This window comes from Tenebrio molitor, chromosome 4 (assembly GCF_963966145.1).
Source record: "Tenebrio molitor chromosome 4, icTenMoli1.1, whole genome shotgun sequence".
Taxonomy (NCBI): Eukaryota; Metazoa; Arthropoda; class Insecta; order Coleoptera; family Tenebrionidae; genus Tenebrio; species Tenebrio molitor.
Window position 1 is genome coordinate 1,566,053 of NC_091049.1, and position 21,336 is coordinate 1,587,388.

A 21,336-nucleotide genomic window follows, 5' to 3' on the forward strand; every position below is an offset into this window, starting at 1 on the left:
AGCTTAATCTCGAAATAAGCGAATCTCGTAAAATTTGTAACTACTGTAATAATAAGAGACATGGTGAGATCAGTTTGGGCAATAAATTTAATCAAGTTTGTTTAAAGTTAAGTCTCCAGCGCGGCGAGCATAATTTTTTCATTAAAATCCCGCGGTTTCATTTTGCAAAATGTCTTTTTCGAAAATCTGAGTGGGTTTTGGTTGTTGCATGTTTTCGCTGCGCAAGCAAATAAAATCTTCGCCTATTGACTTATTGTCCACCTGATCCCTCACAGCAATAATTAGAGACTCCGGGAGCGGCCGGATTACTCTGCCGTTTCCGGTAATGACTTTATACGTATTCTTATTCTTATCTTGTGTTCGCAGGCCGGTTCTTGAATTTGTCGAATTTATCGCGCCAGTTTAAAATCGGGCCCCGGTTATTATTAATTCGCGGTCCGGATTGATTGGATTTTTTCGTTTTTGCCTGTTCGTGACTCGGCGCGATTTTTCGGATTTATGGTGCATAAAATGAAACAATTTGTGGAAAAATTCAATTTGTCGCGGGCCCGGATTGCGCCTGAATACGACCGGAGTAATTGATAATTCCTCTTCACTTGGTTTTAATCTGGGGACGTTTAGGGGATTTATTCGAGGACGGGATAGAGTGGAGTGGACCAACACATTGTGTGCTAACGTCACTTATGATTTTACTCGCGGATTACGGAAACTTGTGCGGTTACTTTCCTGGAACGGATCTAATTTACGACCGACTTACCATCGAGATCTGGACCGTCGCTCCACAAGATTCGACAAAAAATGAGCACTTAGCACTCATTCGGGCCAAGAATGCGCTGCATAAAATTGCTACGTGAAAGATGGGTTGCCAAAGTGGAAGGCGAGAGAGTTCTACGTTAATTATGTGCCGTAATGCAACGTATATTTTCACACAAACTGCTAACGAAAACAGCTTTTTGCTAAATAATCTTAGAATTTTAGTCCTCAAAAACGATTAACCAAATTTGAATAAAGTCTGTAAAAGTAATGATTAAATTCTAATGGTTTCAAGTATTGAAAATAAATTCTATTTTTACTGTACTCGGTACAGTGGCCAAGCGCTTAGCGCGCCACTTTAAATTGGGAAGGTCCCGGGTTCTAACCCCGGTGACGCCTGACCAGGTGTGGGTTTTTTTCAAAAGTTTCTCCACACCATCACATTGTAGTATGTCTCGTATCACAGATAAGGAGAATGCTGGGTCAGTCTCAACTTCTCAGAACCTACCACCTTCCTTCTGTACCCATCCCGAATCTTCCCGCCCCCTTTTCGGGGGGAATAAAAGATGTATCCTTTCCTTTTCCGAAAATCGTTCTCTTTCGTTCACGCTCTAAACATAGTCGTTCCGTTCACTCTTTCCTCTCTCTCTACAAAAATGACTGCGGCTCCGTAAAAGCGAGCTGGACGAAAAGACAATGCTCTTCTTCGAGACCAAATTTGAACAACATTTTCGCATTGATTAATGAATTGAAAAAAAGAGAAATATTTCCCTAAGAAAAGAGGGCAGTGACGGAACCACCTTCAAGCGAAAAAGTCATGCAAATTTCTTTGTTTAATAATGAAAATAAATACAAAGGACAAAGATTCGCCTTGTTATTTATTGATACTAGCTAACTGTTCCAAACTCTTGTTTATTTGTACACATTCAAGTTTTCCTTTAACTGTAAATATCAGAAATATCAGTGCACAGTCAAATAATAAGCTTTGTGTTTTAAGGGTCATGTTGGGACCAACACAAAGTGTTCAAACGAAGTTCAACTAAAATTCTCTTTAACCAAATCAAATCGCTTTGCTGCAATTACTAATATTTCCCTAGAACTAAATATAACCGTGTTGACCCACCCCTTGCAATATTTGTTTGTTTCCTTCGTCCCCCACTTTTATTTTCATTTTTACCATTTCCTCCTCCTTCCTTCTCCGGTTACTAATTACCCCGTGGCAGGTCGTTATTTTTGTTTCGATTTGTTCCATTTGCTGCGCTTTCAGATTACAAAGCACCGCGATTTCCCGGATAACATCTTGAAATTTTACATTTAAATTTAATTCTCTTCCGATATTTCACTCCAACTTTAACCGAATAGGATAACCTCCTTAAACTTGCAAACATAAAGTAGACTCACTGCAGTGGCCATATCTCCATTCAGATACCACTCCGAACCATCAATCTTCCCATTTAACAAAAACTTCGCTCTCATACTCTCTGGAGCTTAACGATTTTTAATCTAAATTGGACGGAAAGCGATTTCTGCACTTCCACTTCTGTCGCCAAAGCGGTTGCAGTCATATCGTGTACAATTATTGTTTGTTCTTTTTGCGAAGCTTTAACTGCAGACAAAACGGTGCAGAATGTGACAATTCCGTGCTCTCCGAATCGTTACTAGTACAAGTAATAAATTAGTAGCGGAGGGCAAAGTTTGTTCGTTAAATGGATTAGGTGTAGTAATTGATTTCGAGTGCGCCGTTCCAGACTTCGGGCTTTTAAAAGTAACATTGTTTTTAACCGGAGATAAAACCTTTTACATACTTATTCCTTTGTATTTTTCATTTGGGGACTAATTGCACTATTCAGAAACCATTTATTTACATAATTGTCATGCATGACAACGGTTGCTAGGTGCGTGTTTGTGGCCATGACAACAGTTGTCAACAAATTGTGGAGAGTTTTGCGATTTTCTAAAAAACACAAGAAAAAGTTCTTTCAACAAAGAAGTTGTGTGCCTGTGTGTGTGTGAGTGTAGATGTGTCAGATTCTTATCATTGTCTTCTGTCAAATCAATTGACAAATTGATACTACCAGACCACCACCAGATGGCCGAGGATTTTAAGCATAACAAAGATGCCTCGGTGAGATTCTTCATTATCATTTCTTCATAAAGAAAACTCCATGTTATGACGTCACTACTAGCTCTTGCTTCTCCCTCTAGTAAAACTGAAGAATACCTCTTGTGCCAAGTCCTTCAGGAACTTCTTGTAATTGTGCTGACATCCCCTCCTGATCTTTTGCCAGAACTGAAGAGCACCTCATGTGCTTAATCCTTTAGTTAAATCATTTTCTGATGGTTTATTTGCACTATCTTATCAAGTATTTTACAATTTTCACAGGTCACAGTTATTTGATAAAACAGACAATGTGCCTCATCGTTGATAATAATCAGATCAGTCATAATGTGGATAACAAGTGTGGCTTTATTACAATCAATTTTTTAAGTCCTATGACTAAGTCAGATGCGGCCAATCAAAACGCACCTTCTGCATATGACGCAGTTTTGAGGTGTTCAAACCGACTGAACACAAATTTAGATTCTGTTCAAAGATTAAAATGATAGTTGTGAAGTAAATAAAAACGGAATGTTTTGGAAATTATGGGGGAATGTACAAGATAAAAGTCAATGCTGTGAGGGAAAACGATTTATTTCATTCAAAGCCAGTTTCTTTTGATAAATTCTTTGACAACAAACGTATATTTCTGTTTATGAGCATCGGAAATTGTGTGACCCATTATGGTTGTAATATCAATTTTGGTGAAATCTTGCTCTTCTGGTACAGGTGCAAAAATTGGGTAAAGCATGAAGCTCACGTGTGCAAACTGTGAATTTCTGGCTTCGTGGTCGATCTCTTCTTGAAGAGCTTTAAAAGTGAAAGGTGTCGTATCACACTTTAGCTGTTCCAGTACTGATGTGAAGGTTTTAAAATATAACTGGATCAAGTCGTCGTAGTGTTCTTTCACAACATGATCCTTCACGCTGCTGAACAAAAAGAAAACAATGTCCTTGGCGGGTGATCCGTAGGACATTACCTGATAGTCCACCATCATACTCTTCACGGGTTTGCCCTTTTCCAGTTTGACCAAGAAGTTATTCACCCAACAGTCGTTATGGACGATGATTGCAAAAGGTTCTCGAACTTCTTCTTGCGGTGTGAAAGTATTGTTGAACTTTTTAAGAATCCGTTCTTTCAGCGGTTTGAGTTCTTCTACGTCGTCAATCAATTTTTCTATTTGTGCCCTCATGGTTTGACGACCTTCCTCCGGCTCACTTAACGAAGCCATATACGGCTTAATTTCCTTTTCGAAAACGTAAGGTTTTTTCAACTTGAGGGCCAAAGGTACCGCGTGGAACTGTGCCAAATCGGTGATGATGAGTTTGGCCGCGTCCAAATCGAAGCCTTCTCTTCGTTCCAAGGTTGTGTAGTTTGCAACATTGAGATTTTCCAGAAGCAGAACTGCGTCTTTATCCACCTCGCCCTCGTCACAGTTCTTGTTCAGTCTGCTTCCGTAGTACTTCGGGACGAAATCGATCACTTGCTTGACACCGTGTTCCCTTTGGAAGTCTTGCAGCAGCGGAACTATGTTCTTGTAGAAAGCGATTTCGTTGCGGAACGTCACCGGAGTGTTGAATATTTTTTGGATGTATTCGTTGGGTGGGACGGTCTTCGCGACCGCGTGGATTTCTTCATTTCCAGTTGGAGTGTTGATGGTGAGGTCAACACTCAACATCAAACTACCATAATTTTCACCAACTGCCGTCAAGCGTTTTATCTTGCGGTCCACTATCTTCTTAGTCTCACCTAACGGGATGAGATCTTCTATGTTGTTGATGTGTTCTAAATTCATGCTTGCGATGCACAGTTTGACTAATGGACGCGCCACCAAATTGCTTATGATATTTATTGATCCCACTTGGGTAATTTAAATTATATATCACGCAATCTAATCTTTTCAAGAACCCTTGAAGATTGTGAACTATTCTCCCTTTCTCATGTGTTTTACCTCCTTCAGGTTCCTTTGTCTAAGATAAGCTGACCGAACAGAAATTTAGATTCTCTTCATAGATTAAAATAAATAATAGTCGTGAAGAGGAGGAATTTTTTTGAATGCAGAAATATATTGCTATCGCACGTATCAGTAAAAACGGAATCTTTTGGAAATTATCAGGGAACGTACGAGATAAAAGTCAATACTGTAAAGGAAAACAATCTATTTCATCTAAATCCAGTTTCTTTTTACAAATTCTTTGACAACAAACGCATATTTCTGTTTATGAGCATCGGAAATTGTATGACCCATTATGGTTGAAAGATCAATTTTGGTGATATCTTGCTCTTTTGGTACCGGTGCAAAAATTGGGTAAAGCATGAAGCTCACGTGTTGAAACTGTGAATATTTGGCCTCGTGGTCGATCTCTTTTTGAAGAGCTTCAAAAGTGAAAGGTGTCGTATCACACTTTAGCTGTTCCAGAACTGATATCAAGGTCTTGTAATATAACTTGATCAAATCGTCGTAATGTTCTTCCACAACATCATTTTTGACGCTGGTGAACAAAAAGAAAACAATGTCCTTGGCGGGTGATCCGTAGGACAATACCTGATAGTCCACCATCATACTCTTCACGGGTTTGCCCTTTTCCAGTTTGACCAAGAAGTTATTCACCCAACAGTCGTTATGGGTGATGAGTGCAAAAGGTTCTCGAGGTTCTTGCGGCAGCCTGCTGTTGTCGAACCCTTTAAGAATCCGTTCTCTGAGCGGTTTGAGTTCTTCGATTTCGTCGATCAATTTGTCAATTAGTACTTTCCTCTTTTGGTGCGTTTCTTCCGGCGGATTCCACGAAGCCATGTACGGCTTGATTTCCTTTTCGAAAACGTCAGGTTTTTTCAACTTGAGGGCCAAAGGTACCGCGTGGAACTGTGCCAAATCGGTGATGATGAGTTTGGCCACATCCAAATCAAAGCCTTCCCTCCGTTCCAAGGTGGTGTAGTTTGCAACGTTGAGATTTTCCAGAAGTAGAACTGCGTCTTTATCCACCTCGCCCTCGTCACAGTTCTTGTTCAGTCTGCTTCCGTAGTACTTCGGGACGAAATCGATCACTTCCTTGACACCGTGTTCCCTTTGGAAGTCTTGCAGCAGCGGAACTATGTTCTTGTAGAAAGCGATTTCGTTGCGGAACGTCACCGGAGTGTTGAATATCTTTTGGATGAATTCGTTAGGTGGGACGGTCTTCGCGACTGCGTGGATTTCTTCATTTCCAGTTGGACTCTTGATGGTGAGGTCAACACTCAACATCAAACTACCATAATTTTCACCAACTGCCGTCAAGCGTTTTATCTTGCGGTCCAATATCTTCTTAGTCTCACCTAACGGGATGAGATCTTCTATGTTGTTGATGTGTTCCAAGTTCATGTTTGCGATGCACAGTTTGACTAATTGGCGCGCCGCCAAACTTTTTATGATATTTATTGATCCCACTTGGGTAATTTAATCTAATCTTTTCAAGAACCCTTGAAGCTTGTGAACTATTCTCCCTTTCTCGTGTGTTTTACTTGCTTCAGGTTCCTTTGTCTAAGATAAGCCGCGTAAACACAAATTTAGATTCCGTTCAAAGATTAAAATAAATAATAGTCGTGGAGAGGAGGAATTTTTTTGAATGCAGAAATATATTGCTATCGCACGTATCAGTAAAAACGGAATGTTTTGGAAATTATCAGGAAACGTACGAGATAAAAGTCAATGCTGTAAAGGAAAACAATCTATTTCATCTAAATCCAGTTTCTTTTTACAAATTCTTTAACAACAAACGCATATTTCTGTTTGTGTGAATCGGGAACTGTGTGACCTGTTATAGTTGAAATATCAATTTTGGTGATATCTTGCTCTTCTGGTACCGGTGCAAAAATTGGGTAAAGCATGAAGCTCAGGTGTTGAAACTGTGAATATTTGGCCTCGTGGTCGATCTCTTTTTGAAGAGCTTTAAAAGTGAAAGGTGTCGTATCACACTTTAGCTGTTCCAGAACTGATGTGAAGGTCTTGTAATATAACTTGATCAAGTCGTCGTAGTGTTCTTCCACGACATCGTTTTTGACGCTGCTGAACAAAAAGAAAACTATGTCCCCGGCTGGTGATCCGTAGGACATTATCTGATAATCCACCATGATACTCTTCACGGGTTTGCCATTTTCCAGTTTGACCAAGAAGTTATTCACCCAGCAGTCGTTATGGGTGATGACTGCGAAAGGTTCTCGAGCTTCTTGCGACCTTATGCTGTTGTCGAACACTTTAAGAATCCGTTCTCTGAGCGGTTTGAGTTCTTCGATGTCGTCGATCAATTTGTCAATTTGTGCTTTCGTGTTTTGGTTCGCATCTTCCGGCGGATTCCACGGAGTCAAGCATCGCTTGATTTCCTTTTCGAAAATATCAGGTTTTTTCAACTTGAGGGCCAAAAGTACCGCGTGGAACTGTGCCAAATCGGTCATGATGAGTTTGGTCACGTCCAAATCGAATCCTACTCTGCGTTCCATGGTTGTGTAGTTTGCCACCTTGAGATTTTCTAGAAGCAGAACTGCGTCTTTATCCACCTCGCCCTCGTCACAGTTCTTGTTCAGTCTGCTTCCGTAGTACTTTGGGACGAAGTCGATCACTTTCTTGACACCGTGTTCCCTTTGGAACCCTTGCAGCAGCGGAACTACCTTCTTGTAGAAAGCGATCTCGTTGCGGAACGTCACCGGAGTGTTGAATACCTTTTGGATGAATTCGTTAGGTGGGACGGCCTTCGCGACCGCGTGGATTTCTTCATTTCCAGTTGGAGTCTTGATGGTGAGGTCCACACTCAGCATCAAACTACCATAATTTTCACCAACTGCCGTCAAGCGTTTTATCTTGCGATCCACTATCTTCTTAGTCTCATCTAGCGGGATGAGATCTTCTATGTTGTTGATGTGTTCCAAGTTCATGCTTGCGATGCACAGTTTGACTAACTGACGCGCCGCCAAATTGTTTATGATATTTATTGATCCCACCTGGATAATTTAAGTTATCTGAAATGTCACGATCTAATCTTATCAAGAACCTTTGAAGCCTGTCCCTTTCTCATGTGCCTTACCTCCTTCAGGTTCTTGTTCCAAGTTGTCGAGACCCATCCCAGGCAGTACTACCATTTTGTCTGAGATTATCCGAACAAACACAAATTTAGGTTCTGTTCAAAAATTGAAATGATAGTCGTAAAGAAGAGGAATTTTTTGAATGGAGCAATAGATTCCTATCGCAGTAACCGTCACATTTATCAGTAAATAAAAATGGTAATGTACAAGATAAAACTCAATATTGTGTGGAAAAACAATCTATTACATTTAAATCCAGTTTCTTTTTATAAATTCCTTAACAACAAATATATATTTCTGTTTGTGAGCATCGGAAATTGTGTGCCGTGTTATGGTTGAAATATCAATTTTGGTGATATCTTGCTCTTCTGCTACCGGTGCAAAAATCGGGAAAAGCATGAAGCTCACGTGTGCAAACTGTGAAAATTTGGCTTCGTGGTCGATCTCGTTTTGAAGAGCTTTGAAAGTGAAAGGTGTCGTATCACACTTTAGCTGTTCCAGTACTGATGTGAAGGTCTTGTAATATAACTTGATCAAGTCGTCGTAGTGTTCTTCCACAACATCATTTTTGACGCTGCTGTACAAAAAGAAAACTATATCCCTGGCGGGTGATCCGTAGGACAATATCTGAAAGTCCACCATCATACTCTTCACAGGTTTGTCCTTTTCCAGTTTGACCATAAAGTTATTCACCCAACAGTCGTTATGGACGATGACTGCAAAAGGTTCTCGAACTTCTTCCTGCGGTGACAAAATATGATCGAACCCTTTAAGAATCCGTTCTTTGAGCGGTTTGAGTTCCTCTATGTTGTCAATCAATTTCTCCACATTTGTCCTGACAGCTCGGCGATTTTCTTCCGTCTGATTCCACGGAGCCATGTACGGCTTGATTTCCTTTTCGAAAACATCAGGTTTTTCCATCTTGAGAGCCAAAGGTACCGCGTGGTACACTGCCATATTGGTGATGATGAGTTTGGCCGCGTCCAAATCGAACCCTTCTCTTCGTTCCATGGTTGTGTAGTTTGCAACCTTGAGATTTTCCAGAAGCAGGACTGCGTCTTTATCCACCTCGCCCTCGTCACAGTTCTTGTTCAGTCTGCTTCCGTAGTACTTTGGGACGAAGTCGATCACTTCCTTGACACCGTGTTCTCTTTGGAAGTCTTGCAGCAGCGGAACTATGTTCTTGTAGAAAGCGATTTCGTTGCGGAACGTTACCGGAGTGTTGAATATCTTCTGGATGAATTCGTTAGGTGGGATGGCCTTCGCGACCGCGCGGATTTCTTCATTTCCAGATGGACTCTTGATGGTGAGGTCAACACTCAACATCAAACTACCATAATTGTCACCAACTGCCGTCAAGCGTTTTAACTTGCAGTCCACTATCTTCTTATTCTCACCTAGTGGGACCAGGTCCTCTATGTTGTTGATCTGTTCTAAGTTCATGCTTGCAATGCACAGTTTGACCGATTGGGCTTGCCAAATGGTTTATGCAATTTATCGATATCACCTGGATAATTTATGTTCTCTAAAATGTAGTGTCATTCATGCTATTACGATTACGATTTAATCTTATCAAGCACTCTAAAAGCCTGTGGACTATCCTCCTTGTCAAGCCTTATTCATTTGTGTCGTAATTACTTGTGAATAAAACTGCTTATGTCATATTCTGGATTATTCAGATTATCGGAAAGTGTATGTAATACATTATCTGAACGATAAGATATCAAAAATTGAAAATCATTTTCGCTGTTATTTTATTTACTATAACACTTAGCGTATCATCGTTTTAGCGACATTTTATTAATAACTAGCTTTTACCCGCGGCTTTGCCCGCAAATTTCAGAATGTTTTAAAATTATGTTTCTACTTTCATGTATTGTGATAAACGCAGTAATTTCATTATGAAGTTTGTCTTTTTACGAAGAATAATTAAAACTTTACTGTGGACTACTTTTTTCTTCGACTATATAAACAAAAAGATCAATACAATAAAAAACTAACACTATGATCACTTACCAATTCATGAAAATACGCCAATATAACACTTTTATTTTCAGTTGTAACCTTATTTAGATCCTTCTATTGTTTGATTGTCTCGTTTGATTTCAGATACCTGTCTTTTGATTTTTCCGGTATTAAGCTGTTTGAAGCTTGTTCTGCTTCATTTAAGATATCTTCCGGTAAAACACAATCATTCAAACACATTTTGCGAAATTGCTACTTTTATAAACAACCAAATGTAACTATGACACCTGAACATATCATGCAAACGCGATTTCCAACTCGAAAAAACTTTTTTTGTGCTTAACAGGCTTAAAAAATAGGGGTTGCTTTTTGTGGGTGTCAAGCGGCGAAGGTGACGATATACTCAGAGGATGAAATAGGGGTGAAGCGGCGAAGGTGAGGGTATTTCCAACTCGAAAAAACTGATTTTTTTTCTTAACAGGGTTGAAAATGGTAGTAGGGGTTGGTTTTTGTAAAATTAAAGTAGACAGTAATTTTCTTCTTGTTTTGAAGATCAAGTGTACAAAATATCATCAAGATCGGAGTAAAACTGTGGATTTGCATACAAAATATACAAACAAACAGATATTCAGTTTTATATATATAGATTTTAGCTCGCAAAGCACTTTTATACAAAAAAAATATTTAAAAACTAGACTTTCCTGTCCAAGCTTAAAACTTGATTGACACCGTCGGCTAAAAGTCTTTGATAAATGGATGAAATCTCCAGTGGACATTGAAAAAAGTACGTTAGTTACCTTTTACTACTCACAAAAATCCCTGAGAGTTCTCCCAAATGACTGCGAACTATCCAATTTTTACTTTAACGACGTTTGCTTCGAACAAAAATCGCGACAAGAACAAATAGTTGGGTATAATTTGTGGAAATCTTCTGTATTTGCAGATTTTGTGTAATTTTGCTTCTGGAATGGGTCTCATCTTAACAGAGACATTAAGCCAAGTTCGTCTTCCGTTTCCGACAGATTTCAATTCTCCGATTTAATACTGGGCGACGAGTCAATATTGCATTCAGAATGCCCCAAATCCGAACACTTGTGTTACCCAAACCGAATACATTATTATTTGATTTATGCCGACCAATATCCAATATCAACTCTCAGCACCTCGGAATTATTCTACTTCCTTACACCTAAAATTCAGCTTCGTTTGAATGGCGAGGATACGGCTTCATTCCTAAATTTCTACTAAATACGATGCCGGAGAACTGACAATTCAAAAAGTATTTTTACGTTAATTATCAATTATTTTGACGAATGTAACCATTTTTCTCGTCTTCCTGGCACAGAACTAGTAGTAACAACTCTGAACAGTCATTTTCTACCCGATTTTTAAAAATATCGGGTTGTAATAGTTATTAACGCAACGAGTGAGATATAGGCGTTATTACCGCACGCGAGTGAAGTTTGCACGCGAAGCCGTTGTGCCAGGCGTGCTGTAAAGTCTGAAATGTAATTAATAGATAAATTAGTTCACAATGCATAACATGTCTTGTTTTTCTTGTCTAATTTGAAAGAGATTTCGAGGAAAGCTTTGATTGTGTTCTGCATCGAATGAATGGATATATCTTTTAAGTGTAAAAAATGTTGCTGATAATTTTACGTGGAATTTAGATTAAAAAGGCAACCGTAACGAGAAGCTTACAAAAACCATAACACAATCTACTCTACAAATTGTAATATAAATTACGGTAACTCGTTCCCTCGATAGGAAAGGACTGAAAATAAAACACAGATAAAACAGTGTTAAAATGTAATTGTGAATATTCCCGTTATATCCTTGAGGTCCCAAGATGGTGCTAGCCGAGCGAGTCAAGATAAATGTCTATCTGATACATTTTTTAATAAACGTTTCATTCTGCTCTTTCTATTCGGGAGAGAACTCGAGCTTGTTCAAATGCATATTATAAAAATTTCACACAGGAAATGGCGATTTTTTTGTAATAAAAACTGCAACGTGAGAGCTGTTGGAAACTTTTTAAATTAAAAAAACCAAGCTCCTAATGGTAATTGTCTAAAAGTTGTCTAAAATAAATAGTCAAGAATCCCATGCATGACTGCTATTGGTACTTTTGTACAGAAATGACCTTGACGTGTATTTTGGACCTCCATAAGAAAAAACATGGGATTTTAATTTGTTTCAGTTCAATTAATAATTTCATTTTCTTACACACTTCAACAGCAGTACTGTTTTCTCAATTTGGTTGTAGGTCGTAAAGTTTTATAACTGCAATAAAATTGTACGACCTACAACGAAATTGAGAAAACAGTACTTGAAATATTTCTTGACGTAGTTTTGTAAGTTTTATTTCCGTGCGAATTAATCTAGGACTTGACTCTTGTATTCCAAGCAAGAACTATCGACTCTCCTGGAATCCAGTTCCAGGACCTGAAATAATTATCCAGGTTCACCTGTCGTAATTTCCGCATTTTTCCCCCCGGGATCTCTGGATATTTTACGAGTGAAACAATTTCGCAACGGGGCTCCGGGCATGGAGACGCTTATTCCGAAGTGCATAGTTTTTGCACATTAAATTCGACTCCGGGAGCGACCATATTTGCATAGATAACGACAATAATCGTTAGAGTAACGACCAAAAACGGTCATATCTTTATTTAAATCTTATAATACTTGTTACATGTGTATAGAGAGCGCGTCTGCACAGATTACGTCCGTATAAAACCAGCTCTAATTAACTGTTTAACAACGCTTAAATTGCCACCTAAAAGCCATGACCGGAGTTTTAATTAGACTCAAGAACAATACCGCCAACAATACCTGCAATTTTCGGATACTTATAGAATTTATGATGGAGTCGAGCTGGAATAAGACAAGGTGAAAGCTAATTGGCTGGCTTCTCGGCGACAAAAGAAGAACGGCTAAAGAGATGAGATGAAAAAGCTTGTGCATCATATTTCAGGTCAAATAATTCAAGGTACTTAATGCACTTTTTCTAAAATGGAATATAATCTACTTTTAAGGCTTTGCTTTACATGTTATTTTGTTATTTTGAAATGATGAAACCACTTTTGCAAGAAGTGCTTTGAAATTGTTTAATTTCACTGACGGACGAGCACAAAGCTACTAAATTCTATAACGTGCATTTACAGTATTATATTTTGCGGTCCTTCTTTTAAAGCATATTTCCTAGAAGTTACTTCGCATTGGCGTACATTTTATAAAATATGATATACAGGGTGTATTTTTAAAATGTGCCGAAATTTTACCTACGAGGTTGTAGGACAACGTAGAAAACTAAAAGCAATTTTAAAAAATTGTAGTTAAAAAAATAAATGTCATTTTATTTTTTGACATAGAATTTTTTAAATATTTTTTCCGAGTTCTACATGAAGCCTAGTAGCTCGTGGTTACAATTTTCCCGCGCATTTCAGAGACACCCTGTATTTTAAATATACAGGGTGTATCCGAATTCGACCGAAAAACTTTCAGGGCAGATTGTACGATCAAAAATAAGCATAAAACTCTTAATACATATGGGGTCAAAAACGCTTAGTTTGCGAGATAATCAACAAGAACCTAAAAACAATTACGATCTGAATTCCTTGGATTTTATGGGGTTACACTAGCGCACATCACAAAAACTCGAATTTTTTGCGTCTCTCGCTGATTTCCAGACGTGCAGCTCCCCCAAAGTGTCTATCGCCTCGAAATGGCGAAGTTGTAGTTGGAATCCTTAACATCCCCTCTCAAGTTTCCTCCTTAATTATTCCCTTCACCCATTCTATACAACAACAAATCTGAAACGAGCAAAATCGAAAGTGTCTGTGATCGTGAATCAAACTCGGATTTCTAAAACAAATAACTTAATTTAGTTTATTGAGAAGATCGAGGCGAGATGGTCGGGCAAGAAGGATGGGTTTCTTTTAATGGAATTATCCTTGTTTGCGCGGCCGCGTACCTCGATATCTTGAAAGAGAGCGCTAAGAGAATTAAAATGCCCTCACGAATTGTTAATTCCAATTAAGTAATCGAATCGTCCAACATTTTGGTGCGCACTGGTCAAGATGCAAAATCCTTTGGCCAGTGGGCAGATAGCACATCAAAGGCACGAAAACTGTCGGAATAAAGTCAAAAACGGACCGTATAAATTTGATCAAACCCATTTATTTTTATCGAGTCTTTGTTTTTGAGCCACTCCTCACCCATAATTTAATTTAATTTGATGGAGGACGCTCCTTGCAGAATCGCTTTATGGACTTCCTTGCTGTCTATTGACCAACAACCAAACGGGACTTTATCGTGTTTATAGCTTTTGAATTTCAATCAAACCAGGAGCTGCGACCGGAATCTAAATGCGGTGCATCTGCTGCCGTTTTCTACGCAGGATCAATTTCTAATTATTTAAAACTGCTACTTCTACTTCTAATTTATCTCGATGGCGCAAAAACAATTCCTTTGTGTCTTGTGCTTATCGGAAATGTCAATAACTGGTTCAATACTCTATAATATGGCAGACAAAGCTCATGATCGTTGCTATTAGTTTCCACTAAACTTCCAACTGTAGATAACATGCCATAACTCCCAAGTTTAACTTCCAATTAAATTGTTGGAGATTGGCAATTATTACCCCATTATGAGGTCTTGCCTAATTTGACGATTACACCCTATCGGAAATTAACAACATTTTAAAACTAACCAGCTGCAAAAAACATCTCAATTGGGAAGCAAGAACCTTGTCCCATATGATTTGCTAAAGAAATCACTGAAAAAATATAGATGGATAGCAGAACAATTAGTAACGGGTGTTCAGAAAGTAATCTGTTTAGAGCAGCCTGTCCATTTTTGAACGTATCTAGAAAGACAATTAAGTAACGGGTGTTGAGAAAGTAATCTGTTTAGACTAGCCTGTGCATTTTTGAACGTAAGCTTAATTTAGGGTGTATGGGTTAAGTAACGACAAGCCAGTTTTTGGACACCCGTTGTTATTAATTAGTTTATTATTACACAAATGCGTCTGTCAATTTTAAAATGTACTTTCTAGACTATAAAGAAAGCAAACCAAGAGATAAATAAGAAATTAATTTTTGACGTTTAGGTTTGGAACGTAGCTAGAACAAAACACGAGCGTCGCTCCCGCGAGCCGCTCAGATAATGTTGACCCGGATTTATCGTCACTGCGCAGCTCGTTAGCGTCACACAGTGATGAAATAAAGTGCAAAACACAATCGTGAATGTCAGCTTTGGTGTAATCTTTGTTTGAAGAAAACCAATCCGTTACTTTCCGAGTTAAGCCGGTTCAAGCAGACAGACAAAAATAGTAAAAACTTGTTAAAACGCCTTTGTGATGTTGAAAACGGTTACGCACTTGTCGATTTCCGTTGGTCACTTGATAGAGACCCGCTGCTAGCATCTTACTGACAAATAACCCAATTACTGTAGCATCCGCGTCCAGAAATGGAGCGAATTAGATATTCCATTGGTGCGGGCTGTTTATTTTCCGGTCTTATTAATGTCGGCTTCAGCAGAGCCGTCTATCAAGAGATCTTGACCGAGGATCAGTTGATTCCTATCGCGTCCTTGGACAACGAATGGACCAATTAAGGTTCAGGATCGGAGTAGAGAGAGATTTGGCTAGGCATAGGCAGTTTCCGGTCGGTTGCGGCACCTGATTTCCGACCCTCAGGGCCGGCGTAAGGATGTCATACGGCCAAGGATGCAGTTGTTTCGAGATCATTTCCTTTTCGGAATGAACTAAAGCTTCCATTTAAAAACCGATATCTGGCCCCGATATTTAAATTTCGATCAATACAAACGGTTGGAAGACTCTGTTGCAAAATGAATCAAAGAGCGTCGCCGTTAAAAGTTTCTCACCTGAGCTTGAGCCGGAAATGCAAGAAGGATTATGGCCAGTTATAAATTTGAATAACGACATCGTAAAGCAGTCAGTTTTAATGAGTGAGCCCAACAGACAAAATAATTCTCGTACGTTTTGTCTAAAAATTGTGCATTCTCCTCCGGTGCCGTGATTTATCGTCACGTGTGTAAAATAGCGATTGTTAAACCGATCCTGCGGTATCCCGACCGGAGTGTATAAAAGCGGCACGCCCTCCGGGACCCGGAACGCTTCCGGAATGTCGACAAGTGGCCGTCTCCCTCCTCCGGGAACTCACCTGTCTTTTTCGCCGTCGCTAATTACAAACGACGGAGTAATAGACGTGTGAACCGGATTTCGCCCGGAAAAAATGATCCGCAAGAGTGCAACCCGCTCGTTTGTCACTTAACGTGCTGTACAAACCCTCCAGGCACTGTGGTCTCATAAAAAATTACACCACCACGATATATGTGCGGCCATTATTTTGCCTGCAGAATAAATCATACGTCACAAAAACAAACCTCTACAAAATATATTTATTTTGGGGCGACGGCGCTGGGGGGACCGCTACAACCCCAAATTTGATTGGAGGTGGCAAATTGGCTTCACTCTTTTGCATAATCTCCACAAAAAATGTAATTGTGGAAATCTCGAGCACGGGTGGGATTTGGTCGGGTATTTTCAAGAGCTAGAAAATTAAAATGACTAGATATGTTTGGATATTGAATGGATATTGAAGTCGTAACTTTCAACAATGGTAAAATATCTACTGGGCAAGAATAGGGCACTTTAGGACATGATTGTATTGAAGAAACAAATCCAGCAGATAGGTCTTCAGAAGAAATATTAATAAATGAGTAAGATTTCAGTTGCTCATCAAGAAAAAATGCCAAGATAAAAGAGTTTAGTGATTTATTGTGTACACCTTTAACGTCCTCGAGATTGTCATGCCTCGGCCGCAAGCGGCCTCGGCGACAATTTTTCTCTCGGTACGTTAAAAAATGATTTCGCGATCTTGATATGCAAATAACTACAACGGAATTTCCCCAGTTTGCACTAAAAATCAATAGCAACAAAAATTTCCATGGTTTTGTGTCAGATAACAATTTCTTTCCGATTATTAAAAACCTATCCGAATTCGACCGACAAACTTTCAGGCAAGAAATAACGAACTTTCAACAATGGTAAAATATCTACTGGGGCAAGAAGAGAGTACTTTAGGACATGATTGTATTGAAGAAACAAATTTTTACGTCAATATTAGCAATAAAAAAATACGAATATGAGACATGTTTCATCTCGATTGTGAGAAGCCAAATTGGGAGAAGAGAGCTAAACTGGCGTTATTGCAAGTACAAAACCGCCATTAAGAATTTTACAACTCCGGAGTCGCTCATGGCCGGAAGAGCCCCGCTCTGGAGGAGGAATAAAACCGCGGCGACCATCTCCATCCGGGGAAATTTTCTCAAAGCATTTAAAATATAATGGGGAAAATCGAGTCGGTGAGTGGCTAATAAAACGCACCTGTCCGCCAATTTTGGCGGTAACAAACGCATAAGCTGTCAAAATATATCCGGAATCCAATATCGGCCGCTCCAGACAGAAACTCGCTTCTCACTCGGCTATTTTATTACTTCTTTATGCAATCCCGGCGCTGATGCTGTCAGGAGGAGACGAAGGTACGAGTGCCAACCAAAATTCGATCAATTAGGGTGAGGGACGGGAATTGTTTATTTAAAGCGGTGCTTAGCCTTTCCTCTCCGATTCTTGGGGGAATATGGGAGGAATTCGGCCGGGAACTCTTTATAGCCAGTAGGTTGCAACAATGTAATAAAGTAGTATCTAAATTCTTTTCAAGTTTCTTTGTAGCCCAACTTGCGCTTCTTTATATTTAAATGGGGATCAATAAGCCAGCGGCGCTCAAAATTTTATGGCATATCTGAGATGTTACGTTGCTCGTGACGGTGATCCTTGACTCTCCGGAGAATTTCTAAAAAATTAAAGGCGACCAGCACTGCACTAAATTCAAAGCTCTATTGAACACGTGGGCAGTGAATTAGTTTCACGCGACACGCGAAAATCGTCACGCTCAATAGCGACACGCTAAAATCGTCACGCTCAATAGCGACACGCTAAAATTGTCACGCTCGGGCGCATTTTTAAGTTTTGAAACTGGCGATTTGCAATAAGTGCCAGGCGCTCAAAATTTTATGGCATATCTGAGATGTTCTGTTGCTCGTGACGGTGATCCTTGACTCTCCGGAGAATTTCTAAAAAATTAAAGGCGACCAGCACTGCACTAAATTCAAAGCTCTATTGAACACGTGGGCAGTGAATTAGTTTCACGCGACACGCGAAAATCGTCACGCTCAATAGCGACACGCTAAAATCGTCACGCTCAATAGCGACACGCTAAAATTGTCACGCTCGGGCGCATTTTTAAGTTTTGAAACTGGCGATTTGCAATAAGTGCCAGGCGCTCAAAATTTTATGGCATATCTGAGATGTTCCATTGCTCGTGACGGTGATCCTTGACTCTCCGGAGAATTTCTAAAAAATTAAAGGCGACCAGCACTGCACTAAATTCAAAGCTCTATTGAACACGTGGGCAGTGAATTAGTTTCGTGCGACACGCTAAAATGGTCACGCTCAATAGCGACACGCTAAAATCGTCACGCTCCAAACTGGCGATTTGCAATAAGTGCCAGTTCAGTCTCAATTTCCAATTTCTGTGCACGGATTCCGACGAGACGCCGCTGTTGGATGTAAACAAGATTTTCCTTTCCGTCCATCCTTCATATTGAAATGTTGCAGGCTGCCACTTCCACCGAACGGACATAAATTCCCTGTTAGTTTCCCGGTGCAGGTATTTTTCGATAATCACGTCTGGTCATTGTTCAGACACGTTCAGCACGTTTGTCTGTTGTAGCTCTTTTTGTAATTTTCCTTCCATTTTCTCCGTTATTCCCCTCCTGACTGACCGACAAAAGTATCGATTGTAGCAGATTGAGCTCTCCCGGACATTCTTTTTGCAAAAATTAAAAACACATGAAAGAGGAGTCTAGACGCTAGAAAATCGAAGCGACAATTGCAAAGTGATCTCGAGAATGGTTTCGATAAGCAATACCGCAATTATGAAGCAGAGTTGGGAAACAGAGCACCTCAGAACTGCGGCTTTCAGACGGTCCGTCCGAATAATGCAGCTTTGGAGTAAAAGCAATCCGGTGTAAGTCGCTTTGTTCTCACCCTCATGTCTGGATACTTTACTTACAATTTTGGGGTCACAGACAATCTCCACTAACCATAAAGTAGACTAACAAATGATAAATAAGATTAGTAAATAACAAACGTAAATTATTTGGGCTTTACAAAAGATTTCCCGGCGCCTCCACCATTTTTACAAACCCTATAGCTCAATCATTTATAGACATTGAGTCATAACTTTTGGGAAGCATATTCTGCATTGACGATGCATCGATTTTCCGAAGCAACATTTCCAGATGTTACGACAAAACATTCATCTGACCTGTGCTACTTTCCAAATTGCTTTTATTTCATGTATTTATTTTTTACTTGCTAAAATTGCTTCAACACTTTTGTCAATTTTTTTTTAAAGTTTCGCAAACTCCCATCTGCAATTTCCTTAATCGATATCTGATGGTTACAGTCCCCAAATGGCGACTCTGGTCACATCGTTGACGATGTAGGAAATAGAGAGTGAGAGCGTTTTTATTTATGGCCGCTTTTCTGGAAATATACGTTCATGTTTTATTCATTTCTTTGTCTGTTTGCTTTATTTTTATCGTTTTATGAATTTAATTTTTTGGCCGATATATCCAATTTCGGAATTGCTTCGACTCGTGTGTTTGTGAATCATTTAAAAATCTGTACACGTAGGAACGAAACAGTGTATGCACTGCAGGAAATGAGATGTCACGAACCGTCGAAAGTGATGCACCGATGCGAATAAGATAATTTCAGGCAGTACAGCAATTTAGCAAATGTCACCTCTGCACTAGGGAAACCTGAAGAAGACAAGAATTGTGTAGCTGGTATAAAAACTGAACAAATTATGATAGGACTGAAATGCAATTAGAGATTTTTATCTGAAATAACAATCTCAACTGTTTAATCTTTACTGTCGAAATCCAGTAGATACTAAACTTTTGGAAGCTTTTTCGCGTTGCTCTTAAACAACAACTTTCTGCTTTTATTAACAGTCGTTAAATACTGTGATAGCTTCGCTTCGGAAAAATTATTTCAGTGTGTTATGGACACACAAAGTAAGAAAATTCAGTTTTTACAAGAATTTTATAATAATTTGTTCAGATAGATCACATTCGTTGCCCCGACATTTGGGTAAAAAACCACTATAATTATTCAATATTTCATGGATGAAAACAACAACAAATTATTTTTTTTAATATTTGCGGTTGTTGTGGCATAACATTCCATTCAAAACCGAATGAAATAAATATAGAACTGAATAATAATTGTGGAAAGTACATTTCCAATAATTTTAATTTAAATCAAAACAATAACGTTACATATTTTCTTTATGGTTTCAGCTTGATTCCATTTGACAACTGCGTTTTATAGCTTTAATAATATTAAAACAAAAACCTGATTACTCTCTTCAAATATAAAGCAATAATCGTGGAGGCGCAAAAATATTTTTTCAATTAACATAAGAATATCTTCCATATGGCTAGATCAACACAGAACACTGTATTATATCGGGTGTTCATTTAAATTTATCCTCACAGTTGGCGTTGAAGAGTCGATTGTGAACGCGCCACTCGTCAGTCCGCAGTAAAAACACAACCAACACAAAAAGTGAGGTTAGATTTGAACAGCTGATCAGTGATCTGTAATCAGTGGTGCGTTCACAATCGACTCTTCACAATGCAAAAATGGTGGAGGTGCCAAAATATATTTTCAACTAAAGTGACGATATTTTCTTTGTGGTTTGAGTTGGACCAAATCTTAAAACTGTGTCTCGTAGACTTAACAATGACAAATCTAATGCAAAAAACCTCATGACTGTATCTTCAATGATGGTCGAGATATTTCCATTAAAATACAATGCAAAAATGGTGGAGGTGCCAAAATATATTTTCAACTAAAGTAACGATATTTTCTTTGTGGTTTGAGTTGGACCAAATCTGAAAACTGTGTCTCGTAGATTTAACAATGACAAATCGAATGCAAAAAACCTCATGGCTCTATCTTTAATAGCGGGCGAGAAATTTCCATTAAAATACAATGCAAAAATGGTGGAGGTGCCAAAATATATTCAACTAAAATAACGATATTTTCTTTGTGGTTTGAGTTGGATCAAATGTAAAAACTGTGTCTCACAGATTTAACAATGACAAATCCAATGCAAAAAACCTCATGACCCTATTTTCAAGGCAGGTCGAGAAATTTGCATTTATATACAATGCAAAAATGGTGGAGGTGCCAAAATATATTTTCAATTAAACTAACGATATTTTCTTTGTGGTTTGAGTTGGACCAAATCTAAGAACTGTGTCTTGTAGATCTAACAATGATAAATCGAATGCAAAAAACCTCA

General features: G+C 39.0%; 5 protein-coding genes across 6 annotated transcripts in view; all 5 read right to left on the reverse strand.

Moving 5' to 3' along the window:
- LOC138128776 (TWiK family of potassium channels protein 7-like) overlaps positions 1 to 21,336 on the reverse strand; it is a 261,082-nt gene that overhangs the window by 232,562 nt on the left and 7,184 nt on the right. The gene's annotated exons all lie outside the window — the stretch shown is intronic.
- Positions 3,428 to 4,843, reverse strand: LOC138128141 (uncharacterized). The gene has a single exon (XM_069044323.1). It carries the CDS (start codon positions 4,644 to 4,646, stop codon positions 3,453 to 3,455), a length of 1,194 nt encoding a protein of 397 aa, XP_068900424.1. The 5' UTR covers positions 4,647 to 4,843; the 3' UTR covers positions 3,428 to 3,452.
- Positions 4,994 to 6,386, reverse strand: LOC138128144 (uncharacterized). The gene has a single exon (XM_069044326.1). The coding sequence runs from the start codon at positions 6,207 to 6,209 to the stop codon at positions 5,019 to 5,021; it is 1,191 nt and encodes a 396-aa protein (XP_068900427.1). The 5' UTR covers positions 6,210 to 6,386; the 3' UTR covers positions 4,994 to 5,018.
- Positions 6,541 to 7,864, reverse strand: LOC138128143 (uncharacterized). Its single transcript, XM_069044325.1, has one exon. It carries the CDS (start codon positions 7,754 to 7,756, stop codon positions 6,566 to 6,568), a length of 1,191 nt encoding a protein of 396 aa, XP_068900426.1. The 5' UTR covers positions 7,757 to 7,864; the 3' UTR covers positions 6,541 to 6,565.
- On the reverse strand, positions 8,127 to 9,402 carry LOC138128142 (uncharacterized). The gene has a single exon (XM_069044324.1). The coding sequence runs from the start codon at positions 9,344 to 9,346 to the stop codon at positions 8,153 to 8,155; it is 1,194 nt and encodes a 397-aa protein (XP_068900425.1). The 5' UTR covers positions 9,347 to 9,402; the 3' UTR covers positions 8,127 to 8,152.

Coding starts and splice junctions, on each gene's coding strand:
- LOC138128141 (XM_069044323.1), bottom strand. CDS start 4,646: ATGAATTTAGAACACATCAACAACATAGAAGATCTCATCCCGTTAGGT.
- LOC138128144 (XM_069044326.1), bottom strand. CDS start 6,209: ATGAACTTGGAACACATCAACAACATAGAAGATCTCATCCCGTTAGGT.
- LOC138128143 (XM_069044325.1), bottom strand. CDS start 7,756: ATGAACTTGGAACACATCAACAACATAGAAGATCTCATCCCGCTAGAT.
- LOC138128142 (XM_069044324.1), bottom strand. CDS start 9,346: ATGAACTTAGAACAGATCAACAACATAGAGGACCTGGTCCCACTAGGT.